The sequence below is a fragment of the Pezoporus wallicus genome, unplaced genomic scaffold (assembly GCF_028554395.1).
Source record: "Pezoporus wallicus isolate ANWC-B61680 ecotype Strahan unplaced genomic scaffold, APGP_CSIRO_Pwel_v1 contig_8542, whole genome shotgun sequence".
Taxonomy (NCBI): domain Eukaryota; kingdom Metazoa; phylum Chordata; class Aves; order Psittaciformes; family Psittacidae; genus Pezoporus; species Pezoporus wallicus.
The window spans coordinates 4832385-4852557 of record NW_026640148.1 but is presented as its reverse complement, the minus strand read 5'-3'; the positions used below and the strand labels follow the sequence as shown (position 1 = coordinate 4852557).

The window sequence follows — 20173 nt, the reverse complement described above, 5'->3', positions numbered from 1 at the left end:
GACTCATGATGGTGCTTAAGCTATTGGCTCGGTAGAAAACGTAAAAAGTAAGTTTGGAGTTTTTTTAGCTATTCTAGGATGTCTTCTGGCCTGCATCCACACAACTGAGACAGATTCATAGATACTAGCAACATATTAAGAAGATGTCATTGTTACTTATTCTGAATTAATGATGCTCTGGTTAGCTTGCCTGTAAACATTAGGTCAAATGAAGAGTTCCTTCCGGGGTTTGAGAGACAGACAGGTCATTATTGCTGCTAAAAGTAGAACCATCACCTGACTACAGGGGTGAAATTATTTCAGCAGGTATATCTGAGAAAGAGCTAAATTCTGCTGCTAGTGCTGCTCTTTACTGGAAATAGATGGTGTTGCGCAAACTGCCATGCGAAGATTTCATCCAAAGGGAGCCTGTTAGGAAGTTGAATTGATGTGATCACAAGAGGCAGGTACTGCATTCAGGAATGGCAAGTTTGAGCAGGTTTTTTTCAGCATGGTGTGTTATGTGCTCAGGTAGGGCATCTGGCGTACTGCTCTGTAGTATCGTGGGTGGTTTATATTAGAGGATATGCTGACACAGAAGTGCCAGTAATGCTTTGGGAGACTAATAATGCTATGGAGCATTTTTCATCAGGCATTTACAGTCCTGCAAAAATGACAGATGTGATAATTAGTCTTACAGCTGTGAAATCAAGACCAATCTCTTCCCTGAGAGATACAAATGTTGATATTTGTTTGTTTGTTTTCTGCATTTGTAACAAAGTGGTTAAAGATCAGAATCTATTGAAAAAATCAAGTAATTAAATAATTTTCAGCAAATTTCATTGTAGAAATAAAATATATGCTTGGCTTTTCTAATCTGTAGTAAAAGAAATTGCAGTTACCTTGAAGCAAGGAGTAAAACTTTGAGTTTCGGCAACAACATGTAGAATTTCACAGTTCTTGCTTGAACTTTATTAATGTACTAATTTGTGGTTAATAGCAGAGCCTCAAATAATAAGACTTTAATTTCATCTGCATTTTATATAAACTAGATTTAGGAAGAAAAAGAAAAGTAGAATAAGAGAGAAACACAAGGTGAAGCTCTTCACCTGTTACCATCTGACAGTATTTTAGCAGGTATGTTGGGCAGCAGTATGACGGAATGTACAAATACTGCCACTGGAAATACTCTGATGGTTTGAGACACGTAAATATTGCAGCTAACCAGGAAAAATGTTGGTGAGCTAATCTTGCTGCCGTCCATGGAGGACTGTAGAGGCCTGGCTGTATTTTGAGGGCTACCTTCTCTTTTGCCATTTGTGAATATTTACCTGAAAAAATCCTGGCTTTCAGTAATTACTATGAACCTCAGCTAGGAGAAAACCCAACTTGAACTTTGCCTGGAAGATACCAGTGTTGTGCATTAATACATTGAACTGGAAGCATAATACATTGAACTGGAAGCACAAGAAAATGTATTGAATGGGTAGGTTTTGAAGACTCAACACTGCTGATCTCTTTCTAAATGACCTTAGTGAAGATCAGGAATGCAATTTGCTCTTTGGCCACTGCTGACTGTATGAATAATTGGGAGCTGTTAAGAGCTACTGCTGCAGTGAAGCATGAAAAGTCAAAATTATTTACCTCATGCGCACTCATACAGAGGATTTGGGGAGTGGGTATTAAAATGTGCAGTTGGAAACCCTCTTAATTCTTCTATATGTGTTTTCATATCAGACTAACTCCTTAGTCATGTATACATTTCAAGATAAAGAGACAGCTATTTTTTTCAGCAGTAGCAACCACCATTCACATTGAGTCCAAAGTCTGCATAGCTGTAACAGAGATGAGAACCTTTATTTGATTGAATATGTCTCATTTCCTTGAAGTATTTAGGACTTGTCACTGTCTAACTGAACCCAAGATGCTGACAAATATGCAAGTCATTTGTAACACAGGTAAAGAACAGGATAGATATAAATAGAGACGTTCTTCGGATTAGAAAATAATCTTGTATTAATAATAAGTCTTCCTGTTGTAAAACTCTTTCTAAATACAGTAATATTCAGCATGGGAATTGAAGAGATTTCAGGGATGCCATTTCATTATTCCCAATCAGCTTTACTGTAAACAAACTGCAAATTTTCAGTGTCAGCATATAGCTCAGGTAAACCAAAGCTCATATTTGTACTCTAAGTACCTGAATGTTTAATGAAGAATTATCCATGGCGTATTTCTACTTCAAGATGATGTGTGTTACATTAGGAATTTTGAATGATATCCATTAGCATAAGCCTTCTGTCTTTGAAAATATTTTTTTGTCACTAAAGTTTATAAATCTGGTTTAGGTCTCTATGTTTGTTTAAACTACAGATGAGTAAATGGGTAAGATGTGTATTACATTTCAGGTTTTCTTCATGATATGTTGTATGTATTGCTGTTCAGATCCTTGTGTGGTCTAGTCACTCTATATATTATTTCAATGAAATAGCTAATGACAAGCTGGTTGCGTAATGAAGTGTTTTCATGACACCTTATTTAGGAGGGAGGATCTTTTTCTGGCAGTTGAAGGCTAGCGTAACAATATCTAGTGTAATTTTTTCCCTGGAATCTACATATAGTAAGTCATCTGTAGTAAACTTATGTCCAGGAAGCCTAAGTTAATAACCTATGGGTCAGCCTCACACATTTTTCATTATTTCAAATACTTTTTCCTGTTGGTTAAACCTTTTGCTCGGGAAGACATTGAATTGCAGTGGTTAGATGGCTTATGACTCGTATTTTTCAGGGAAGCTATTGGCACTAAGCATTATTACATTTTTATGAATATCGTTTTAGCTGTTGCAATAAGGTCAGAATTAATGCATTCAAAACTGATAAATATTTTCTATAAGGGAGTACATTGTATTTTCACTAATCTGTTTCTACAGTGAATGGTTAAAGGTAATGTAGGATTTTCGTGCAAATCATGATTAACAACTTATATAGAATCATAGAATAGTTAGGGTTGGAAAGGACCTTAAGATCATCTAGTTCCAACCCCCTGCCATGTGCAGGGACACCTCACATTAAGCCATGTCACCCAAGGCTCTGTCCAACCTGGCCTTGAATACCTCCAGGGATGGAGCATTCACAACTTACCTGGGCAACCCATTCCAGTGCCTCACCAATATAATATTTCTACATTCAGATCTTCGTCTTCCATGTAGATATGCACAGGGGAACTTACATATCCGTATATCATGGTTTTCATTAAGAAGATAATAACAAGAAAAAAGCCAACCCTATGTGTGTGCTCTTAAAAGTGTCTTTCTTCATATGATGTTCTGGTAACAAAAGAAGCAGAACCATAGATAAACATCTGGTAGGAATGAAGGTTGCTTCATGTTTTTTACTAGATGAGCATTTGTGACTGAATGATACTGTATTCCCTCTCATGTCTTGTTGTTTTCAATTTACTCTTTACCAGAGACAGGAAGGGAACAGTGAAATAGGAAATTAAGTTGTTTAGAGAGAGTAACTAAAGAGAGCTGCGAAATTATTTTTAGTTTGTTTAGATGGCTGAGAGGCCCCTTCGTGTGTGATCTTTCCTGATGAATGAGGGAAAAGCACAAAGACACCGTGTACCCAGTCTGGACTACAATTGTCCACTGGAGACTTTCCCAGTTCTCAGCAGCTGCTTCACACAAGGCCCTTCCTAGGAATGTTTCTTAGATTCTTCAGTCTTTGGAAGATGTTATCTATCCCACCTCTTTAGCCTGCACTTCTAATGCTTGTAAACAAGACTGGGAAGCAAGCTGGATTGTGGGGTAGAAGTCAAACTACCCGTTATCCCATCGCCCAGATGGGTTTCAAACTAGAATTTTATATATTTGGTTGCTTTGATTTGCCTGATCATCTTTTCTAAAAGAGTTTATCTATTTCCATTCAAAATAGAGAAAAGTGCTACACAAATTAGAGCTGGAACATGGAAAATGGTAATGTTTCTGAAAATCTAAATAGCTCCTTTAGTTGCTTTCACAGAACCTTACACTGTGCTATGGTTTTGCCATAACTCTGAAGTTCTGTGTAGGAGTACAATAGCAACACAGTCTACAGCTCAGTAAGCATAGTAGTAAATTGTGCCATGAGCATCTGAGACTTCAATACAGCGAAGAAATAATCATACAGGCTCCAGATAGTTTCGTAACGTTGCTCTGACAAGTTCAGTTTATATAATGTGTTCCTTTATTGCTGCTGTTACATTTATCATTGTTAGCCTGTCCTTGCTTGTTGTGAAAAATGGTTAGAAGTTGAAAACATAGAAAGGCCATTTTTATATTTCATAATCTTAATTCTCGGACTGTGCCACTCATTTATTCACACAAGAATAGGAAGTGCATAGTGTGTAGGTGTTCATTTTACCCACGTAGCTATTATGCAACAAACAAGCTCTTAACATGCCTCTCTTTAGACCTTCTCCCTGCCCCCCAAGCCAGCTCCCAGGCCAAATACAAACTAGTGTTTGAAGCAAATCTGCCTCAGCTGGCTTATGCAGATTCTGAGTTCCTGTATCTAGGGTTCATTCTTTTTGAATGAAGTCAAGAAAAAACTCAGAATATGATATGTAAAAGTATTTTCTCTGTGTATTATTTTTTAAACTTTATTCATTCAATCAATGCAAAGCAGCACTGTAAAGAATCTGGGAAGTGATACTTGTGCTTCAGCAATAATCCCGTCAGAAGGCATGCTGCTTTTAGTATGATCTACAGGTTTGAAGAGTTCTTTCATAGTGTAACTTGAAATTTAGACTACTCTAATATATTAGTATTTAACTACAATTTGCGAAATATCCTCTCAAGTTTAGGGCTTCCCCCTTCCTTAATTATTCTCATGACTATTCTTTTCTTTGTGAGATTTCTTTATACATTTCAAATTAATTTTATGAACAAAATAGATGCCTTTGCGTTTTTTTTTAATTTTCTTTATTTCTTCCCCAGAACTGTGTGACTCTGGAGACATGTGTTTCTTTTATTAAATTAACTCATCATTGTGGTCTTGTTATTTCAACTGTGGGCTTAGCTGACCAAATTTCTATATTGCATGAGAGAGTCATTAATCATTTGAAGAGGATTTGTATACTTTCAGTTGCTCAGCATCTCATCTCTCACTTTACTCCCAAATAAATTCAATAATGTTGTACATGTTCTTTTGCTTTCCTTTGGGTAGTCAATAATATTAATTTAACCTCCTCTGTGTATAGCGGGTGGGTGGGAGTAACCAAACAAACCTAGGATTGCAGTGAGCACCATGAAATTTAGTTGTTCTGGTTCTTCAATATTAAATTATTTTGATTACCCCCATTGGTATGAGAAATATATCTGGTAAAGTGCATGTTTAATTCATCATCCAGAGCCACAGTTAGTGTTTAAATGTTGTTGACTGCTGGATATGAACTGCCTGTTGCTTTCTGTTTTAGTAGGGATAGTTGTTAAACCCCAGTCCAGCAAAACACTGTATATAGGTTGTCTACTGTCCCTGGGCATATCTTGTTGAGGAGACAGTGCAGTTCTTGCTGATTACAGAGCAGCAATATATGCATGCCTTAGACTATGAAGAGTCTGGGTTAAAGTTGCTTCTCATGGGAGACAGAGGAGATGGAGAGCTTTAGAAATGTTTTTTTTTTTTTCTTTCTGCTTGGAAGTACGAATGAGGTATTTAGGGCATATGACTGTAAAAAGGCGCAAAGAAGTCAGATACATATCCACTGATAATTAAAAGCAGCCTTGAGGTTGTCATCAACCTGAATGTGTCAGATGAGCTGAACATGCATGGGAGTGCACTGATTTTACTTTAAAACTTCTCACCTTATCTGTTTGCGAACAGCTTGGTTTTTGGTTTCTATAGCACATTTGAAACTATGTGGAGAAGTTTTTTTAGTGTTCTATGTTGAACGCCATTCGTTGGTTACCTTGTGGTAAGATGGAAAACTCCTGAAAATATTACTGTATTGATTTTGAAGCAAGTCTGTAATTTTGCTGTACTGTTTTACAGCATTATTTTATATAAAGTGTTGATCCTGCTTGTTCAATAGCTGTGTCTTGATCTACAGGGTTTTAAAGAGAAATGAAGGAGCCCTGTTGTTCTAGCTAGTAATGAAAATGGTATTATGAGATCAAGTTTTTCAGCTTTTTTTGTGTCTGTAAAGGCACACAAATGATATAATTTGGTTAAAAATGCCTTCACAATGCTGCTCAAGTTTAAAATATGCCTATCTTTATGCCTAGAACATGGCTAGTAGAAGTCATTTGTTATTCCATAAAAATCACACATGCTTGATTTTTGCTTTTTTTCCAAGTTGCTGGAAAAGGATGATCCTCCTCTCTTTTTTATATAAGTGTTAATAAAAAGGCAGATATTTTAAAATCAAAGTGCTATCTCTGTTATGTATCAAACCGCATTTCAATTTTTGTCTTTAGACTTTAACAGAGAAGAAACCTGCCTTCAGTGTGTCTGTGCATCTTACCTGCTCAGCCAAAGTGCAGAGATTTTGTAGCCCCCCACCGAAAGCATCCTGATAACCTGTCAAGCATGTGTTTTGAGCTAAGTATTTTGCATCTCTGTTTAGGCCACACCCCACGACAGTGGGATACTGCTTATAATCTAAAAATAAATGAGGCATAGTGAGGGTTCTTAATGTTCTGAAAATAACATTCTAGTCAAGCCGTACTGTGTAATGTTGTATTTTGTAATCGGAAGAGGGATGATCACCACCACTCTGGTATAGAAGTAATGGCAAGCTTGATATAAATGTGTCAGAAATGTGTTAACATCCTCAAGTGTTTAGAAGTGCTTATTAGTCTTCCCTTGTTTTCTTTGCTCTTGCACAGAGCAAGTCCTTTTGGAGTGAAAAGGTTTAGGCTACTTGCTGCTTCTTCCAAAGTGTGGTTTGAATAAAGCCCAGCAGACCTCTCATGTTTGTTAGCAGGAAGAATTTCTCTGTGTTCATCAGAAGCAAACTGAGAAGGTGCATCCTCAGCACAAGCACAGAGCCGAGGAAGCTCTGCCTGTGCTAAGACCAGATGAAAGTGCAGGATGAAGCATTTTGAGTGCAGCTGGGAAGGGGCTGCCCAAGCCCCAGAAGTACTCCTGTCATGCTCGCTCAGCAATGGGTGCAGAGACAATAAGCATTACCAAAGGGCCATGCTACTGTACTGGTTGATTTTTCAGGTTTGGGACTTCAGGCTTTTTATCATTCCACAGTATTAGCTTTATGGTATTTGTGGCAATTATGTGGTTTTGAAATGCAGAATTTGCACATTATTTTATTCTGGTTATAAAATAATTCACTTAAGTCATTAAATTCTTGATTAAAGTTGCTTTATAAATTTTCAGTAAGTTATCTCCATGGTTTGCTTCAGCTCTGTATGAGCATAACTGGCTCTGAACTTACTTGTCTGTGTAACTGGTATCTTTTAACATAATGTCTCTCCTTTGGGAGAAGGGAGAAAATATGGTGCCACCAGAGCAGGGATTTGTTTTGCTCTTTAGTAAAAAGTATTCCCCAGGGGGGTTTATGTGTACTGAAATGAACACACTGATCTCTTGAATTTCTAGACCCAGCAAAAATATTAGCTGTCCAATAAGGCTTGTCATACAGGTGTCCGAAATGTTGGACTGGAAGACTTGTCTCCTTCTTTGTTGTGTTTGCTAAGTTTAAAAGTGACCAAAGAGTTTTTGTTCAGCCTTGTGACAAAGAAAAAATCTTGAGAGCTTTTGTATGTAGAAACAGATATTTTTAGATACTTATCTCTAAGAGAAAAGGAGGCTTCCTCTGAAACCTGTAACCTGAAGTGACTCTTTTTAACTTTACTGGACGATTTGAAATAGCCATCATAATTACTTACTACTTGCCACTCTTAATGAACCAGTTAATCCTTACAAGACCTCCAAGACCTTGATGTGTTTGTTATCAATTTACATGCTGGTGTAATTGTTTTTATACTTTAATGAAGTATTATTGATTTTATACTTTAATGAAGTATTTTATTTATCCTGTTTAAGACCATATTAATAGGGTAATTGTATTGAGAGGGAGTGGATAGCCCAGGGTAATGTCATCTTAATTTGGTTGTGTCAAAACTAAATTGATTGTTTTTGCAAACTTATAAGCGAAATTTTTATGCTATTCCCATAAAGAGGGATTGACCACATTGCAAATGACAGGTGTTTTCTGAGCTTTACTGTTAAAGACATGAAAAGGGGTGGGGGGAGCAGAAGCATTGGAAATTCCTACAGAAGAGCAAGTGAGAACTTTCATAGAATAATCAGAAATTGTAAAGATGGCATTTTACAAAAGATGCCAGTTTTCTGAAAGCTAAAAGCTTCTTAAAATTCAAACCAGTTTTTATTGAATGAGACAGTTAGCTTTTATGAACTTTTATACTGCTAAACAGCAGACTAAGTTCTTGAAGACAAGAGCTTTAATCATGTGCTTCAAAATGTAAATCCTCCTCAGTGGACAACTGTGAGAAGAGGCTTTTTTGAGCATTAGAAACTGATATGCATTCAGACATCTGCCTCTTCATTAACATGTGAATACTAGAGTGGAGACTTGTCAATATGTTTTGTAGTAAGCAACCCTCCCTCAGAATGGATAACTCTTCTCATTTTGTTTTGTACATATCATGAACATTTCTACCCTCTTAGAGATGTGTCCTACTTGTCAAAGTCTTGAGAAAAGAAACTTGTCTTTTTTTTTTTTTAATTCTCTGAGGATAGCTGTTTTGCTGAAACTGCAGTAGATATTCAAATTACCGTTCATTTCTAGTTGTCTGCTGTTTAATGCTAGGTTTTGCTTTCCCCTTAAAATTCCGTGTTATTTACTACTCAACTTTCTCTCTGCTCTAGCATTTTGAGGTGCAATACAAATTCCATGACATTTTCTTAGTTTAGTGTTTCCCAGAGACAACCAGCTTTGTCTTTATCTGAAACACTGTGAAAATGGTTCTTGCATTGGTAAAAATTATCAGTGTAATCCTAATACTGCTATAGTGCTGACCCATTAGTGCAAATCATCCCTGGTTTTGTCGTTACACCTCCCTAGTCTTTATAGTTCTGTGAATAGGGCTTCTTTTTTGTTTGTTTGTTTTGGGAACAATAATTTCTGTACTACAGAAAAAAAATTAAACTAAAATTGTGGCTTGCATTGTTTCATACCTGTAAAACAAACTACTCCATTTAAAAATACAGTGAAAATAGTTGATACATGTTTTCTTTCATGTACCAAGAACTCTCTAAGTTGCAAAGGCGATTTGTGTTAGAATGTATCTTTTAAATGGTAAATATTTATATTTTAATAAATAAGCTCTTTACAGTTGTAACAAATATTTGATACATAAGCATCACAAGGTATCTGTTTACAGTAAGATAAATGTAAATAGAAATACAGAATATCACTCATCTACCACAGTTTGTACTATATTGAAATTATTCAAGACATGCACAGTACTTTTCAGTACCATATCTAAATTACCGATGTCTTGTTTCAGCAAAGTGTCCATTGTAATCAAGGTGCTTGTTTAGTTGAGAAGTTATGCCAAAAAATAGGTGTCTAAATTGGAACAGATAATCTTCAAGACTTCTTTCTTGCCTTGCAAATCATTTCTCCCCTGCTAATTCCCCCATGGTTCTCACTGGATGCCGCAAACCTTGTGCTCTCCCACATTTTCCTGTGATACCTTTGACGGGATTAATTTTTTATCATCAGCATGTCTGTGGCAACCACACAAAGAGGTCATACTGCGCACGTTTGTATTGTGGCTGAGGCTAACTTACGGTGTTTTAAAACAAAACTTGCCTTTGCTAGTCAGCATGAATGAACCTGTAAAACAATTTTGTGATTGATCTCCTTACAGACCCATAAGTCTCTCTGTGCTATGATTATACCAGTATGTTGGAGCAGCCTAGGGTTCTGCAGACTATTCGCAGTATGATTCTTTGGGATATCTCAAATACGGTTAGCTCCTTGCTGAGGCAGGCTTGTCAAGTCCTTGTTCTATTGAGCCCTACTGATGAGTTTATATTGGCTTGCATTGGGAAGGCTTTTTTCTTCACAATGATAAAATATTATGAAAACTGAAGTTCTTATTTGTCTCAAATTTTTATGGCTTTGCTCTAGGTTGTCTTCATTACAATACAGTGGGGGCTTTCAGAATGCTTGCTCAAGCATTCAGAATGACTGGACACTGCTAAAGAATGTACAAATAAGAAACACGAGTGTATTTATTTGTGAAAATTTAAAAGCACAAAAGTGTAAGGGTCCATATTAAGACCTTGAGGTGCATATAATAGATTATGTGAATGAGATTTCCTTTGACTACTGATTGTCCAGTTCATTGCTCACTGTGCAAGTCTAAATGTAAGGTTGGTGTAAACTCACCCATTGGCCAAGTCACAATAGAGACTGGCTATGCTCCCAACCCGGATAATTATTTTGTTATTTGACTAATAACGTCTTGGCATGTTTTATTGTACGCACTCAGAACTCACCTAGTTAAGGTTACATCAAAGATTGGCCTTCCATAACAAGACTAAATTGAGTCATTTTCTCCAAGCGTTTAGCAGGTAAAGCATTTGGGTTGTCAGCAAACAGGACTTTATCCTCTTTCCCTTTAGGCATGCTCTTGAGTGCAGTGTCAGAACACCAGATGGTTTTACTTTCATATTTTCATTTTACTTCAATTTTTATTTTTAATTTTCCTTCTACCACCTTTCAGCTGTCACACTCATCAGTTTCCTTGGAGGTAAAGTGACAACAGAAGCTACTGTAAAGCAGCTCTGCTTAAATGCTGATCTTTTTCAGTGTAATTATTGAGCTGTATATTTTACCTGACGTTTAATCAGGTTTAGAACTTGGGCTGTCTTTAATATGTTATTTCTGTAGGCTTCTCACTTGCAAAAAATAAAAAAATCAAAAAAACCCAACAAACCAAACCCAAACACACTCTAATTGAAACAGAAAAAAAAAAAACCCAAACCCAACCCAGGAAAATATTAATTAGTGTAATATTGTAAGGGCAATTGTATACTACAATTTGCTTTAATGTCCCCTCACTCCCTCCAATCATATTATTGTGTATACACTTGTAGAATTGAAAAGGGAAAATACAGACTCAGACCAATAAATCAGTGAATACTAAATAGACCAAAGAAACAATTGGTCCTAAATACCCTTAATTGTGAAAAGAGTGGTTTCATTTTATTTAGAATATAGCAGATTTTAATACTTGGCTAGCCTTGCCCACTTTCCGAACACGTTGAAGAAGGATGTCTACTAATTAACTCCTTTGGAAAAGGAAATAACCCACTGAATGAAAGGAAATAATATTCTTTTAGAGGCAATTTCCATGTATAAGCTGACATTCTCAGTTGAAATTTGACCACTTTTCCTGCAATTTTCAAAGTATTATAAAACCCATGGGCAAGGTAAATTTACATCCTAGAAATCACTATGGCTGTGTGTGAATTACTGTAGAAATTATTCCTTGATGCATAGATTCAGTTAAAGGAGAAGAGTATATTTCTACATATTTTAATATAAAAATTTTTATCTTGAAATGTCTTCGCCTTTCACTCAAAGTGTAATATTTAAATGCAACAGTTGGAGTTAGGTGTTATGAATGCTTCCAGTGGTGGTCTTAATAAGAAAACGAAACCCAAACCCCCCTTTGATCTCTTTGTGACAGTCCTGATTTACAAAGCCAAGAAGTGTCATGAAAGCAATACAATGACTTATCTGTAGCTCCAGCAATTATGGAGGCAATGTCTTTTCCAACAGAGAAAAAAGAAAACAAACCCACCTCTTAAACGACAAGAAAACAAGTGGTTTGGAAAACAGATGAAACAATCACCCACGACCTGCTGCTTGACTGTCCAAAGGCTGTGAAGAGGGAGGTGGTTAGCAAGAAAGAAGCATGTATTATAGAATTTTATTTATACTGTACTCCCAGAGGATGGAATATCAGCCTTTTTGCAGACTTAGATATTATCTACTATATCATGGAAAAGCTGAACAACTTACTCTTCCATGCTTGGAATTGGAGTAGAATTGTGTTTTACAACTGTCATTACTGCATGACTTAATGTTGGAAGGAATATTCTGTTTCTTACTAAAATGGGAAATAAGAGTTGGGCTTTCAAGTCTTCTGCCAACTGTCTCTGGCTTTTGCAGAAAGGGTAAACTGAAAAAGCTGCTGTCACATGTGTGCAGCAGGCATGCAGTGCAGTTAATGATCCATGATAAACCTGGATAATAAGCAGAGATGGAGAAGGTTTCTCCCAGATAAAATGAGAACTGGTGTTTCTTGGAAATGATGATGTTTCTTCATCCTTTTGGTTTTGGTACGAGAAGAGTAAAATGTGTAACAGTGTCGTGGTTTAAGCCCAGCCACGCAGCCTCTCTCTCACTCCCCCCAACCTTCCTCCCCCCCCACTCCCGGAGGGATGGGGAGGAGAATCAAAAGAATGTAATTCCCACAGGTTGAGATAAGAACAGTCCGGTAACTAAGGTATAACACAAATCACCGCTGCTACCACCAGTAATAATGATGAGGGAAATAACAAGGGGAGAGAATACAACCGCTCACCACCCTCCGACCGATACCCAGTCTGACTGAGCAGTGACCTCCCCCTTCTGGGTGACTGCCCCCAGTTCTACATCCTGGGCATGACGTGCTGTGGTATGGAATACCTCTTTGGTCAGTTTGGGTCAGGTGTCCTGTCTCTGCTTCCTCCCGGCTTCCCCTCCTCCCTGGCAGAGCATGAGGCTCACAAAGTCCTTGGTCAGTCTAAACGTTTGAGCAGTAATTAAAAACATCGGTGTTATCAGCGCTGTTTCGAGGCCGAAAGTCAAAACCCATAGCACTGCACCAGTTACTAAGGAGAAAAATGACTGCTACTGCTGAACCCAGGACAAACAATGACAAGCCCCAAATGATATAGAAAAGGGTAACATCTGTGGGGGTGTTGGATAATTCTAGTAACTTTTGGAATTAATTAATGAAACTACACCTTTAGACAAATTATATCTTTATTCTTTTCCTTACCTGGGGCTCCTGGAGTTAAAAAAGCTAAAAAAAAAGGGCTACTGTGGTTTGGTGTTTTTTTTTTTTTTCCTGAACTTGAGGATTCACTAGCTGTCTGTATATATTCATGAGGTATATGCAGTAGATTTGGCTCATCTCAGTATAAACTAATAAAGTAAAATAACTTTTAAGATCAAATGTTTAATCATGTCAGATTAATTTCTCTTAGATTGATTTTCAGATACTGATGTGTCTTAGTCTTTGTTATATGTGATTAATGTTCTGTGGAATACTGAGTTTGTCTGAATATTTCTGTCATACACGGGAGGTCCTCAAAATCTATCTAATAGACAGCGACTTTGTGTTCTTCTTTCATCTCAAATCCAAACTATGGGTTTGCCATTTTGAAAACATAAAACCTAAAAGAGCAGGATATGGAAAGCTGCTTTCCAAGTAATCTTCCATTTAAGATACCGGTATTACTGAGGTTTTTAATGGAAGTGTAGAGATTGTAAGATTTTAAGTAATTCTTATTTAGTAAAATGAATTGCATATTACACTAAGAAAGAGTGATTGTGAAAAGCCTTTTAAGTTTTTGTACTTGCTGATTCTGTTTTAGCTTTGTAAATGGTATGTTTATCTTTATACAGGTTATATAGATACATACAATCTATGAATGCATAGGTTTATATCTATTACATTGATTTACTCTCAGATGGATAGTTAGAGACTCATATTTAAATTAATGAGATTCTTCAACACTAAACTTTGGTCTCTTTCAGCTAAGAAACACATCACAAACTGTTGCCAAGGGTTAAGGTTATTTAAGAGGTTAAAAAGTAGTCTTCACTGTTTGTTGCTTCAAAGCTTGATAGAATTTCTTATTAAATTATGTCGTAAAGAAATAATTTTATCTAAATTGCTTTTGCTTATCTTGTTAAAGTTATGTACAAAATAGGGCAAATACTCTTCAGGAGTCTGTAACAGGTAGACAATAATTTCTTGTTCAAAATAAGTCACTGCTAAGTTTATATGTCTGTATTGAAGTATGCATAATTTTACAAAACTTGCTATGATGTACATCTGCAAAATTCAGGATAAAGCTTATATTTTTCTTTAGGAAGTGTCAGTCAGTACATGTTGGGTAAGCAACAACAGATGTAGTTAATATTCTCGTGAAGTAAAAATGTTTAGTTTCTCAAGGCATAAATTCAGCTCTGATAGCAGTTCTTAAACTGATGGAAATATGCTAAATAGATCTACTGATACAAATAATTATCTAGGGGTTTATTTACATCTAGAGACCTTTGTATTAAAAATAGTGCATACATTGATTTTGTTAAGGGTGTTGTTGGACTGCCCCTAAGATTTTCAAGGCAGCCAGAGATCTGAGGTAATACAGGGTTTTCTTGAGGTGTATTGATAAATCTGGTTTCAGAAATGTACCTGTACTAGCAGTACAGAGGGAATCTGAGAGATGAAAAAAATATCATGGTCTTCTATTCTAGATCGAGATATATGTAAATGCCAGTCAATGAATGATAAATATGTTAAAATATTAAAATCTGAATATTATTTATTAATATAAAATATTAAAATATGAATTCTGAGTACCGAGTGTGGGTTTCTCTTGCAGTATGAATACTTCAATGCTGTGCTCATAAATGAACGAGATGAAGAAGGAAACTATTTGGAGCTGGGGAAGGAATTCATTCTAGTGCCAAATGACCACTTCAATAACTTGCCTGTGAATATCAGTCTGAGCGATGTGCAAGTACCAACCAATATGTACAATAAGGGTAAGAAAAGAGCTGGTTTATTTCATCATTTTTCTGACTGAACTAGAAACTTCCTTGCTTTTAAAATGAAGCTGGTTTTAGTTTTCTAGTTTGCAATTAAACTGAAATTTCAGCAGTAGAATGCTTTGAGTATGACAGTTCTGTAATATCCTTTTGTTCCATGGCAATTTAGCAATTTAATATGGTCAGTGGTTTGCATATTGGACTTGCATGCATTCTGTCATACAATGTGGTAGAATATGTTTATTCTTATTAATTATTTCCCAAGATCTCCAAATCAGTTGAACAAGTTATATTCTGTCTTTGCCGAGAACTAAAAGTGTCTTTTGAAGCTACAGCATAGATGGGAGGGGAATATTTTATTAGATCAATGCTCTCAAGCTTCTGGGAGTACTTCTAGCTGAATGACTGTACATACAGCTGCTGTGAGGTTTTTAGGTAATATTTAGAAGTAATAAACGACATTAAAATTTCTACTCCCCTGACTATTTGTCTTAGGTGCTGGATAGTAAGTACATAGCAGTAACAAATAGCTACATTAGATACTAGGAGATACGCACTTAGGTCTGAAGGTTGGGAACGCAGACTGAACTCAGGTGCACACTTGTTTTTCTTTTGTCACCTCTTGGATCAGACAGCAGAATATTCTAATTTTAGTGTGCTTATGCAGCACCCATCTACTTATTGTTCCCAAGCTTGAAATACAAGAAAAATCAAGAAGGAAAGCCCCAGAGTTTCTGAAAAATGTCTGGAGTATATGTGTCATTGGTCTGTAGAGAGCTGACTAATCTCATTATCTGGTTCCTCTTCTTTGTTTTAACTATGCTAAAAGATAGCTAAAAATACATTAAATGCTTTCCTCATAATGCAGTCCAGGCTAGTGATTGTGGTAATTCATGCAAGCATATTGTGTAATCACAAATAGAAGGAGAACTAATTAGGATAGTTTGGGCTGGTAAGAGAAGCAATTGGCATGACAGCCTCTCTTTGAACTTACGATTCAGACTTGAGAAACCAGAAACCATACAGCAAAGATTAAAATTAGAGATTACAAAATAGCAAAGTTTCCTAGAGATTATGTAAGCACTGTAAAATTATTAATATGTTTAAAAGGTTTTGAAAATGATTAAAGCTTCTAAAGCTGGCAAACCAATTTTTTTTTGTGCAAGCGCTAATATTTAACTGAGCCTGTCTATAATTTTTTTCATTCCAGAACTGGTAAGGAGGAGGAAGAAGAAAAATAAGTATGGTTGCAAAGGGCTATAGAAGTCAGGCAATCATGTTTTTTGGAGGAGCAAAACCAGAGTAGCTACTTAGTGAGAACAGTAAAACCGAAGGATCTTCAGTTATGTGATATGTAGAATTGTTACATATAGAATGCATTTTTATATGCTGATTAATTTCAGTTAAAGGTCAAGGTCTAAAGGGCTTCTTGCGTCTTGGTTTGTCCTCAAACACAGGGGACTGCCTGTAGAGATGGGGAAGATAGAGCTCTGTGATGATTCCTGTTTCCACTTTGACTAAATCAAACCAGCCAAAATCGTCACTTTATGCGGATGCAGAAAAATATTATTTTTTAATTTTATTTTTTAAATCATATTAATGTATTCCAGCTGCTGAAATCTGATTTGTTGCTGGCATTTTCCTTACACGTGGACATGATAGCCTCAGCTTAGAGACTGACAGTGTCTGGAAATATTACTTCTACCAAGAAGAGGCCTGTATACTTGTATTTTTTGCTGTCCATTTCTTCAGTTCTATAATGCAGAGGGGTGATAACAAGTTAATTAAATCCTAGCCTGAGGGTAGAGGCAGCAGATTCAGATAGATTTACAACCAAGTGTCTGCACAGCACCATTTCTCTAGAAAATGCCTGTTGTTCGTTCCAGGTTATGTTTTATTTTATTGAATTACTAGGCAAAACCACAGCTCAATCTCACAGTTGAATAGAGATGTGTGATCATTGAATATTTAAACACAGGACTCTCAGGTTAGAGTAGAAAAAAATGAACTCTTTATTTGTAAGTGAATTCTAAATGTTTCCCTTTATTTTGAGTTTTTTAGTTGTGGAGATATTGATAATTTGCAGTGGGTTCAGAGGAGAGTCACAGGATGCAAAGGACTGAAAAATGTGCCTTAGACTGAAAGTCTTCAGGAGCTCTGTCCATTTAACTTATTCAAGAGATGTTTAATTAGTTGCTCTCTAGTTAATTACTAATACAAAGCTCTATAATCTTGTTTCAAAAAGTTTAAAATAGATCTGAAATTGGGTTCCATTATTTTTCCAATTGCACAACTGTGGGTTCAATTAAAGCATGGGGGTTGTTAGTGGTGTGTTTTTGTTAGTTTTATTTTGATATGAAGATAGTGGTTTATTAGAAGGGTGTTATCCTATGTCCATTCCCTCAAGTCCTTAATCAAGGTCAGATTGATTTTTTTTGTTGTTTTTGAAATGGTCTAGAATTAGTTTGTGGGAAAACTGTTGTCTGGTCAGCTTGTATAATCATAATGATCCCTCCTACCTGTAGGATAGCTAAAGTGAATGTCCACAGTCCCTAACTAGGTTCTAAAGGAGACTGGTTTAAAAATCATGGGGTATAAATACATCATTATTCTTTATATATCTTCTGGCTTTTTTATCCTCTGCATAGAAAAGTGTAAAAATATTGATGATAACAAGAGAACTAAATAATTTCCATTCTGAAGAAGTCATGAAGTTTATAATGTGAAAATGAAATGCAAAAGCAAATGTCTTGACATTCACAATGAAATCAAGAAAGCTGAAATACCATAAATATCAAAAGCATGATATTAAAATTTTACATAGAACATTTTGAAAAGAAAAATGAGAACAAATGAAAAGCCTGCCAACTTAATTTGTAAGCATACATGTAACTCTAGTGCCATTTTACAGTACAGATTACATTAACCTACTATAAGTGTAGAAGAAAAATTAAATTAGTGAATTTACTAAAGAATCAGTTTCGCATTTAGAGTACTTTTGGTCACCATTGTAAAATATAAAGGGTTATTGATGGGCTTTTGTAATTTCTGTTCCCTTCTTCTGCACACTCTTGTCCCCCAGTTCCTACATGTCTTACAGTGCACATAATTAATGTTAAAAAATAGAAGTTACTGATCTTTGGAATATGAAGCCTAAAGGGCTCATAAAACACTAGTTCTCATTCCTATAATGTTCATATACTTAAGGAATTCAGGAAAAAAGTGGGATGATTGTGCTTTACAGATAAGTGTGCTTATCTGTCTGTCACTACAGAGAGACCTCTCAGCTCTAGGCTGTTTCACAGCAAGACTGGCAGCCCATTAAAACTGCAGAACATTCTGATGGAGTAGGCTTACTTTTTTTTTTTTCCCCTGAAAATGCTGCTTATGATAATGTTTTGCTTTTAAAATGTTTAAGCACACATCAGGATTCTAAATCTGTCAGTGCATTCTGTTTCTTCTCTGTAAGTACAGTGTGTATTCACTGCCTGTAGCCACAGGATTTGCAAGCCAGTATCCTTTTAACTGATGAATAAATAATTAAGATTAATTAAGAAGTTCTGTGATAATTGTCTTAGCAAGTGGTAGCTTCAAAGTTGGTAAATGGCAAGTATCAACTGCGTACAGATTTCCGACAGGACATAGTGAAAAGTGTTCTTGGGTGAATTAAATCAATCTGAATCTAATCTGGACAACAGAGTGCCAAAGCAGAAGTCCAGGTATGAGAACCAGTGGGTACAAGACACTAATTCAGCTTCTGCTGTTTTGTTTTTTTTTGTTTTTTTTTTTTTTTTTTTTTTTTTTTTTTTGGGGGGGGGGGGGGTGTGATGGTTTGTTTGTTTTGTTTTTTTTTTAATAAAGTTAATTTACATGTGTTATATATCAGCACCAGTGTGAGTTTTCATATCTCTTATTATTTTATCTCCTATTATTTTAGAATCCCTCAAATTCTAAAATAATAGGAGACACTACTGTCTCAGACAGTATATACTTCCATAAGCATATCTTCCAAAGATACTCAGATATACCGTTCTACATAGTGATTGTTATATTTTAGAGAGCTGTTGTGGGACAGATTCATAATAATGAAAAATTATTAATGGCTTGAAGTTTAGCTAGCTTCAACATTTATTTTATTACTTTCTGAAATGCTAGTAGTCTATTTAAAGGAAGCTAAGAATGTGAAATATAATTAAAAAGTAAGCAGCTGGAATGTGGGCTAGGCTTTCTGGCAACCATCCATGGAGAACATGCTTTCTGGCAGTAGAATTGCCATTGGGAAAAAGTAGGATTCTATAATGGATTTATGTACATGAGGAGATGACAAAAGAAGGCTTCAGAACACTCAAATCTGATCCTGCAGATGTTGACAGCATATAGAATAGTAGTAGTTTACCTTCTGTTAGTATGAGTACGTAGGTAGTCTTAACTTCTTAAAATCCTACATTCCTTGTCCAAAGTACGTGCTGTGTCTGAGCTGAAGAACATATTTCAGTTTTATTTTTCTAAGTCTATGTCAACTCATACTTACGTACAGCAGTAGACAGTAAAGACATGGTTTCTGCTATTGTGTTTCTATTCCACATTTTTTCAAGTCCTTGGAAGAAGCTATTGAAATACTTGGCTAAATGTGGAATTCAGAGGAATGTAGTTGAAAACCAAAGCCAGGGTGAGGGTGAATGTGTCTTGGTGACATACACTCAGACAATTCTAAAAGATGACACCTGTTGAAAAGTGATACATAGCATAGTACAGTACCATAAGTGACACACAGCAGGATCTGAACTGCTTATGTTAGCATTGCATAAAATCTAGGAAATTCAAGAGGATGTTGATAAATACATTATCTCAACATCAACTGGAAACGACTCTTCTTTTTGAGCCTTTGCAGTCAGTCTTTGTTTATATGGTGAGGTAAGCCTTGCACTTGTAGTTTGTAGAAAGAGAGAAACCCAGATTCTCTTCAATACTTCTGAAATTTCTAGGTGCAAACACTACTCCTTGCCTTTTAAACTATCTATTGTACCCTTGTGATTTTCCCTTAGGTCCATAGAATTGTGAGCTTTTGTATTTTGCAATTTTTACTCTCTCATTATCCTAGTGTTCTTGGTAGTTAGGTTATTTTACTGACTAACAAAATTGAATAACTATTAAACTAGAACTGAATTCTTTATCAAGGATTTCTGCAAACTAGAAGGTTGGACTGCTTGAAGTCAGTGGCATTGTTTTGCAAAATTAGTGTAGGCTGCAGTTGCTTCCTCCATCCCTAGGTATGCGAACAGGCAGCCACTTAGATATATTAAAGCAAGCGTCTGCATATCTAGAAGA

General features: G+C 36.0%; 1 protein-coding gene across 2 annotated transcripts in view; it reads left to right on the top strand.

Moving 5' to 3' along the window:
* CACNA2D3 (calcium voltage-gated channel auxiliary subunit alpha2delta 3) overlaps nucleotides 1-20173 on the top strand; it is a 449302-nt gene that overhangs the window by 162505 nt on the left and 266624 nt on the right. For both annotated transcript variants that reach the window (XR_008973242.1, XM_057417633.1), the window contains exon 5: nucleotides 14680-14842. Coding sequence is in view for 1 of the 2 variants with exons in the window: in XM_057417633.1 (XP_057273616.1) it covers nucleotides 14680-14842 (163 nt within the window). In the remaining variant the exon portion in view is untranslated. The remainder of the gene's footprint in view (nucleotides 1-14679; nucleotides 14843-20173) is intronic.